General features: G+C 41.1%; 1 protein-coding gene across 3 annotated transcripts; it reads left to right on the top strand.

The window, feature by feature from the left end:
* The first annotated feature begins 1,471 nt into the window (after window positions 1-1,471).
* cd9a (CD9 molecule a) lies at window positions 1,472-7,949 on the top strand. Of its 3 annotated transcripts, none has more exons than XM_070906784.1 (8): window positions 1,472-1,627; window positions 4,486-4,588; window positions 4,709-4,806; window positions 5,263-5,337; window positions 5,576-5,677; window positions 6,302-6,391; window positions 6,800-6,883; window positions 7,005-7,949. In XM_070906784.1, exons 1-8 carry the CDS (start codon window positions 1,559-1,561, stop codon window positions 7,068-7,070), a joined length of 687 nt encoding a protein of 228 aa, XP_070762885.1. In that variant the 5' UTR covers window positions 1,472-1,558; the 3' UTR covers window positions 7,071-7,949. The 3 variants fall into 3 exon arrangements, with proteins under 3 accessions (XP_070762885.1, XP_070762887.1, XP_070762886.1); XM_070906786.1 differs by lacking the exon at window positions 1,472-1,627 and adding an exon at window positions 2,907-2,924; XM_070906785.1 differs by lacking the exon at window positions 1,472-1,627 and adding an exon at window positions 3,048-3,187.
* Window positions 7,950-8,185: the final 236 nt, after the last annotated feature.

The raw sequence follows: 8,185 nt of genomic DNA, 5'->3' as shown, positions 1-8,185 counted from the left end.
ATGTAATCAGTTACACCGGTGTTTTTCCTGCTATGACATGCCAAAATGACTGGGGTGGCTTGATTAACATGTCCCTCAATCTCCTGTTAGCTTTGTCGCACCTGTTAGGGTGGGACTGACTACACCTTTATCATCGTTGCTGGTACATGGAGATCCACCACCCACCAGAATAACTGAAAACACTTACTAACTGAGATGTTAGTAAGTCATTAACTATAAAGGGTTGTGGATCTACAACAATTCTGTAGTTTAAAATGTTAGTAAAACCATTAATTCAGTGGGTTTGCACTAAGCCATCAGAAAAAAGTAAATGAGTCGTCTACAAGTATATCTGTTAATAAGTTATTAATCAAGTTGTTTTTTTTTGTTTGTTTGTTTTTTTACAACAATCAAGTCAGTAATTAATAAGTTAATAAATAGATTTTGGTCCAGATGCTCTGCAACCCTTTTCCAGGATACAAGTGGTCAAAGGATCCTGGTGAAGTTGTTATTACTTACCTAAACTAATCTATAAAGTAATAGTAAATAACGTATTAACCACTAATAAAGCCATTAATGCCAACTCATAAACCCATTATAATGGGTATGAATCATTAGAAAGTAGTTCCCATTTTCTTTTGAATATTGCCTGTATTTAATGACAATGATATAAAACATAAAAACATTGTGTGTGTGTGTGTGTGTGTGTATATATATATATATATATATATGTATAACTGGTGTTTTGAATAACAGGAGGTTGGTCACTTTGTTGTGCGTACATGTGTGCTGTCTCGGAGAGACGTAGCTCGCGCGGACATGCTCGTGCACCGTGTCCATTCATGTACAGTATATTCAATCCGCGAACGCGCTGTTCTTATTCTGTGAGAATTACGTCATCGCACTGCCCAGGGTGCTGCAGGAACTCGCGACCGAAAAGCCCACAGCAGGCTGCTGCTCAGTGCATGGCTGCTCCATTGTGTGGTGGGAAGACACACACTGAGCACAGCCTATAGGGTCCTGTCGTGGGAATGTTGTATTTTCCCACTACAGGTCCCTTGGCTATGAGAGTTATGAAAATAAAGTCATGTGTAATCTTATTTGGAAGACACTGAAGATATTTAAAATCGTGCAGGAAAACTTGAAAATTCCTACCGAGCGTCACAAATGCTGTTCCAAGCCTCTACATAAGAATATGAGGACGACTACAGAGATGAAAATGCCATAAGGAATGTCAACATCGTTACATCACTGAAAAGTCCCTGCGGGAATAATATAAGAAACTAAATGTAGAGCTATTTTAAGTAAGCAAAGGTGGAACCAGATTCAAAGAATAAAGTGAGAATTTGTAAGAAGAAAGAAAGAAGCTACAGGAGGCTTTGCTCCTGCTGTCCGTTATGTGTGGGGGCGGACCACTACAGGCGCGCAGCACGACGCACGTATCAGTGCCGGCGCGTCGGCAAATAACCTCATTCTGCATACTGACTGTTATTTAGAAGGTCTCCTCTTCTATAGGCTACTAGCGTCGGTTTGAAGAGGTGATACCAGCAGAAGTGTGATCTATAGCTCAAGTACCGCCATGGCCGCGCTGTCGGGAGGAGAGATGTGCATCAAATACCTGATGTTTGCCTTCAACTTGGTATTCTGGGTGAGTTTGAAGCGAGAGAATGCATTGTTCTCATAGAAAAACATACATCCTGTCTGTGTGTAACGTGTATGTGTGTGTGTGAGCTTTGCGTGCATGCGCGTTCGTGTGTGAGCAGGTTAGGCTACTATAGTGAATGAAATTATACAGTGTCCCAGATGCAGGATCGTACCGAGCGCTCACAGACAGCCTCGGTTACTTATCTCAGTAGCTATATTGTGAGGTGCCCCTCGAAATATTTTTGGCACTGGCCACCACTAAACACAAAGTGTCCCAACAATGCGTGTGGAGCCCGAGCGGGCTGGAGGAATAATCCCCAGTGGCCAAGTGACCCAGTTCCACCGCGCAGACTACACTCTGGAGTTTGCGCGCACGGCATTTTAATAATTGCAATGGTGGGGGGGGCGCTTTATTATGGTGGAGGATGTGACTGATATAAGAATAATTAAGACTTCTGCTACGTTACGTGATGTGAGGAGCATGTCAGGGAGCAAGCCTGTGTGTTGTGTGAATGAATCCTGGATATCCCATGTAGGCTATTTGTGTCCCACTAAGCCTGCAGGGTGTGTCTTGTTGTGTCCGTTTGTTTGTGATCTCTCTGCGTGTGTGGCCTCACATGGATGTTTTGCCCTTTTATGAACGTTTATAATTTGTGCAGTTATAGGCTAGATAGAGCCAAGAATAACCGTTCATTACAGGGCAGACAGGGGTTTCCCACAGTGTGTGTGTGTGAGAGAGAGAGGGAAATGATCCAAGCAAAACCAATTTTGTGTATTGAAGATTCAAAGATGCAAACATTCACTAAGTTAATCATTTGTAGAAAATCAGCATTGTCAGTGGTGAACACTTTAATAAGAAACCAATAAGGTGACTATAAAGTGTAACTCTTTATCAATCAACAATTTCTAGTCTGTCATTTAGATTGACAAGAGACAACATCATAAAACCTCACACTCACATATAAAAGCAGATGCTGGATTAAACAGGAACTGAAGATGTGTCACACTCTGGTCATAGCCCAGTTAACGCAGCCACATTTCACATGACACACATATCTGATGCCTGCTCTGTCTGGACACAACAAGAGTGTACATGCGCAGCTTTGTATCTGTGCATGGAGAGCTGGGTTCACAAACCTTGCTTTCAACGTGCCTCAACAGAGCCCTCTGTGCTGCTACACCTCCCAGATCATAAAAACATGTCTGCCCGCACGACCTGCACACATGCAGTAGTTAGGCACAAACTGCATGCATGAACGCGGAACAAAAGAGAGGAAGGAAAACAGGTATACACAATGGAGGTCAGTTTTTCGAGCTCTCTTGCCACTCCCTACTTGTATCTGTAATCAGGTGATTGTATGAAGGCGTGGTATTGAACACGCTCTCCCTTTCCACCACTTTTTTTTTTTTTTAACTGACACCATTATGCTTCACTTCCTCCTGGGAAGAAGTTAGTTATTAAACGCTCATAGCGGTGCATTGTGTAGACAGAATCAGCATGGCTGTCGCTGGGGGAATCAAGTGTGTGAAATATCTCATGTTTGTCTTCAACTTTTTCTTCTGGGTAGGTGTACTTTTCTTTTTATTGTTACTTATTGTGTTGAGTGTGATTGTGTGTGTGTGTGTGTGTGTGTGTGTGTGTGTGTGTGTGAGAGAGAGAGAGAGAGAGAGAGAGAGAGAAACAGGAATGGAGAAGCTTCCTCAACCAGTAGTACAGATTTGCAGCTTGGAGGTTTTCTCTAGTCTGCTATTTTGTTCATACAATGGAACATAAAGATTATACAACAGAAAGTATACACAGTGAAATGACTCAGTACGACACCATGCATGGGCATTTATAGTGTAAAGTACAGACTTTTATGCTCTTTCGTTCACGCTATGTAAAAAGAGCAAACTGCGAACAGACCAGTGTTGCAGAATATAATAACATACACACAGTTAAGTGTTGATGGATTCAAATGCTACTTTTTGTCAATATAAAATACAAAAAGCAAAGTAAACTTTCTTTCTCTCATCTCTCTTCTCTAACTGTGAGACTGATCTTGTTTTGTGTATACAGGTAGTAGGTGCATGCGCACATAGTTCACATAGACACACTTTCATATACACATAACAGTATATCATGCTCCCAATGTGTGCTAAAATCCCTGTTTTATCAGGATCTCATTGGTTAAATGTCTCCAGACATATCCTTATCAAGAGTTGAAAAGCTGAGTGTAATTTTTAATGGGTTTGTTAGACATGTGATGCTACATTGCTAATGAATTGTGATGTGTGACGATAAATACCAATGTTTTTTCTATTGATATACTGTCACACACAACAGGAATTGAAGCATAGAAAGAGTCATTGGTGATTAGCCACCATCATTAAATTATCGCTATTGCCAGAATAGAAATTTACCCCAGTGGAGACTAGATACTGGTATTGGTGAAGGTTTGGATATGACAGACAGCAGAAACCTCTTCCTGGACTGAAAACTGGTTGACGTTTGAAGAAGGATTCCAAATGAGGCCTATCAATGCAGATTTGAAATGACAACTGGAAGCAGCCAAGAAAAGAAGAGTTTTACAATCAGACAGCGACGAGATAATTGTTAACTGGTGTGGTGAAATTATAATCAGCTAATTGAGTTGACAAGTGGGAAATATGCATAAATACGGAGAGGGCATACGTAGAGAAGTATTCATCCTGTCTGAACTTTTATTGAGCTTAATTTCTCACTGTTACACTCTCTAATTTGTCTTACCACTGTACAGCCAGACTGACAGTCTACGAGCGTACAGTGTGCGTAACACATTTAGTGCTATAATAACTTATTACTGTACTGTGTTTGAAAATATACATGTTTTTGTGTTTCAGCTTGCAGGCACTGCTGTCTTTGCTATAGGCCTGTGGCTAAGATTAGACCCAAAGACCAAAGGCCTGTTTGAAGGAACAGACTCTCCATATGTGTTTTACACAGGTAAGCCCGTGATCCATTATCATTTAAGCAAAGTTTAAGTACAATTTTGGATTATGTGAGCTCTGCAACAGACACTAAGTATGCTCGTATGTGTCTGTGATGTACTTTATGTGTGTGTAGGTGTATATATCCTGATAGGAGCTGGAGCACTGATGATGGTGGTGGGTTTCCTGGGATGTTGTGGGGCCATCCAGGAGTCCCCCTGTATGCTGGGGCTGGTTCGTACTACTTTTTCAGTCTTCATGTGACTCTAAAGATATTAACTTCTTTTGACTTAACTAACATAACATTTAAAAACCAACAGTTTCTTTCTCTCTGTCTGAGTCTTGTGATCTCACTCTGGACTTGTTAACCCACTTCAGCTTTAGGATTGTGGACTGACCTTGGGCTCAATAAGAAATATGAGATGTCTGCCTTCATCATTGTTTACTGAATGTTGTCAAGGCCAGAGAAGAGTCTCTAGATTTCCCTGTACTTGTTGCCTCCCTCCCTCCTTCCCTTCTGCCCTGTCTGGCCGTAATCTTCTTGTACTAAATCTCTCAGGAGGAGGAGTTTATGTAAATTGGGTTCAGCTACACTCAAATGACCTTACTTGCTCACACATGCACACATGCACGCACACATGCACATTCACACAATCAGCTGAGTTTAATTTTGTCTTTCATTTTGTGCAGTTCTTCTTCTTCCTGCTTATCATATTTGCCATTGAAGTCGCAGCTGGAATCTGGGGATTTTCCAACCAAAGCAAGGTAACGTTTAAGTTTAAAGTATGTTACATTGATAATTTTCAACAAAGTTACAAGCACTTAACATAGTTATAGAGAAGTACATTAGAGGCAATACAACAAGAACAAGCACCAGGTAGAAATAAATATAAGCCTAAAACTAGAATTAATCACTAAATAATGGCTATGAAAAGTGAAATGTGTCTGTCTGTCTTAGTGTCGTTTATAAAATACGTTTTCCCGGCTTGCTGCTGTGTTGCAGGTAGTGAATGACATCACAACGTTCTACATGCAGACCTACAATAACTTCAAGGCAACAGGAGACGAACGCCTCAAAGAGACACTGCGGGTGATTCAAACCGGGGTGAGCCAGATCTGCTCCATTCTCATTCAGACCGAATCAGATCTTATCTAAAAGGAATTTGCCACAAAGGTATTTTCAAGCAAATGCAATACACTCCCATGGGACTTTGTTTTTGTCACCTGGCACAAGCTTTTTGAAAACTGTCCACAAGAAGTATCATCAGTAATGTTTATGATGACAGATTCAGCAAATGACCTTAAAGGACAAGTTCAGCATTTTAGGAAATATTCACTTTCTTTGTGAGAGTTAGATGAGACGATTGGCATCAATATCCTCTTTGTGCGTTAAGTCTGGAGCTAGAGCTGGGAAGCAAATAGCCTAGCTTAGCGTAAAAGCTGGAAGAAAGGGGAAACGGCTAGCCTCCAAAGGACAAAAATATACTGACTAGCATCTCTAAAGCTCACTAATGAATGTTTTATCTGGTTTAATTTGTGCACAAACAAAAATATTTGTTGCTTTGGAGGGAGTTACGCGCTGTAACATTTTACACATACATCCAGTACTTCTGTGCAGCGCCTACACTGGTTGCCTGGCAACCTCACTGTGATGACAAGACTTTGGGGACTTAAAATTAAAACAAAATGTTTTTGTATGATGTATGTATGATTTTGTGTGTGTTTACAGCTTAACTGTTGCGGACCAACTGGTACTGCAATAGATGCTGCCAAAGACACCTGTCCCCGGGGAGAGCCACTTGAGGAGCTCATTACAAAGGTACACCTACCCTGAATGTCTATAGATTGGATGCCAACAGAGCCAGGTAGTTCAGTCAAGAGACAGAGAAGGAAATAAAAATATTTCAGTGTGAGAGACTATCCAAAAGATCTCTCAGTACGAGAGACCATCCAAAAGATCTAACAGATGCCAGACATGCCTCCGCTTTGTGAGAGCAGGGGCAATTACTGTATGTCAAATACATAATGATGGCCTGACATTTGACACAAGTTTATCAGTCTTCCCTTTGCAGACTAATTCCTTCAGCCTCCTTGCAGTGTTACTATGGCAACAATGGTTTACTGGCGCCTGCATGCTTTCAGGCTGTCTGTTACGTGTGCCATACCACAAGTCATGTTCAGCATAGGTTTAGAGAAAGCTGAAAGGAATCATGCTTGTGTGTTGCAGAGCTGTCCTGACGCCATTGATGAGGTGTTTGACTCCAAGCTGCACATCATAGGAGGAGTGGGCATCACCATCGGTGTTGTTATGGTAAGTGTGTGATTGGTTTGACTGTATAATCTCATCAAATTCTGCTGACCTGAAGGATGAGCACAGTGCAGACTTGAGCCAACACAAACACAAGTAACGTACGTCTCGCTCTCTCTTACAGATGTTTGGGATGATCTTTAGCATGCTCCTGTGCTGCGCCATCAGGAAGTCTCGGGAGGTGGTGTGAGAACCTCCATCACACCCTGAAGTCCTTATTAATGTTGCATGATGTCATTCCTAGAGTCACATGACTCTCCACTGCCAATAGAAACACTGCTTGTTCAAGGGGGATAACCTAAGCCAAGCTGGGTGTAGATATTTCTGATTATTACATTTTACATCAGTTATAACTGTGCTGCTGACACTTAGGCCCACCTTCCTGGACTATATAGATGCAATGTGGTTATTTGGCCCAACTATAGAATGGGTGTCATCTGTGCTTCAGTGGCAATGTAGTACAGAAATGTGTCCTTTTGTGGTCATTTGATTGAAATTAGTGTTTGTGAACTGCTAATTATCTAAACAAAAGATCATATTATTGTATACTGATCACATTTCTCACTTGGAGTCACCTACTGGCAAGAAGAATCATGGACCAGGGCCATTAAAAAAGGCAACCACCACCACCACTTCAGCACAATACAGCAGTAGCCAATGAAATTCTATAATTCCTTTTCCTTACAACACTGAAGTCAAGCCATGGTGACTAGTAGCCAGAATGCCAAGCTGTGAACTGTGGTGACTGTGGTTTATTCCGGCTTGGTATTAGAGTAGCATTTTGGTTCCTCCATTGTGACATTTCATTTGTTCCTTTCCTTTCTTTCTCCATGTCCTAACTTGCCCTTTCTAAAAACGCCTTTAATTTGTCAACGTTTTGTATATGTCTGTTTTTTATTTGTAAAAGATTTATACACTTAGGTGGTTGTATGGTACATGCGGTTTGATGATGTATTTTATAATGTCCTTTTCATTTTACAGAGATTGGGTTGATTTATACCATATGCACTATGTTTTACAGAGACAAAAAAAATAATGAGAGCCAAATAAACCAAACTAACTGAGTCGACTCAAGAGTATTACATTATGGCAATCACTCATATACACACAGTGCAAGAGCCTATACTCAGCAGGTCACTGAGTAAAGAGCATGGACTAAATATTCACTTTTAAGTTACCACGCTATCAGATTGACTCTGCATGGCATGATAGTTTTAGCTGTGTATGATTATAGGGGGCATGTAGGGGGTTAAAAGGGCGTGGGAGCCTTGATAAGACTGAAAACAACATTTGGGTTCTTTTCCA

The sequence above is a fragment of the Enoplosus armatus genome, chromosome 6, assembly GCF_043641665.1.
Source record: "Enoplosus armatus isolate fEnoArm2 chromosome 6, fEnoArm2.hap1, whole genome shotgun sequence".
Lineage (NCBI taxonomy): Eukaryota > Metazoa > Chordata > Actinopteri > Centrarchiformes > Enoplosidae > Enoplosus > Enoplosus armatus.
The sequence above is the reverse complement of the archived record's forward strand: the minus strand, read 5'-3'. Positions and strand labels throughout refer to the sequence as shown.

Coding starts and splice junctions, on each gene's coding strand:
- cd9a (XM_070906784.1), top strand. CDS start 1,559: ATGGCCGCGCTGTCGGGAGGAGAGATGTGCATCAAATACCTGATGTTT. Junction 4,589..4,708: donor TCCATATGTGTTTTACACAG/GTAAGCCCGTGA, acceptor ATGTGTGTGTAG/GTGTATATATCCTGATAGGA. Junction 6,884..7,004: donor TCACCATCGGTGTTGTTATG/GTAAGTGTGTGA, acceptor TCTCTCTTACAG/ATGTTTGGGATGATCTTTAG.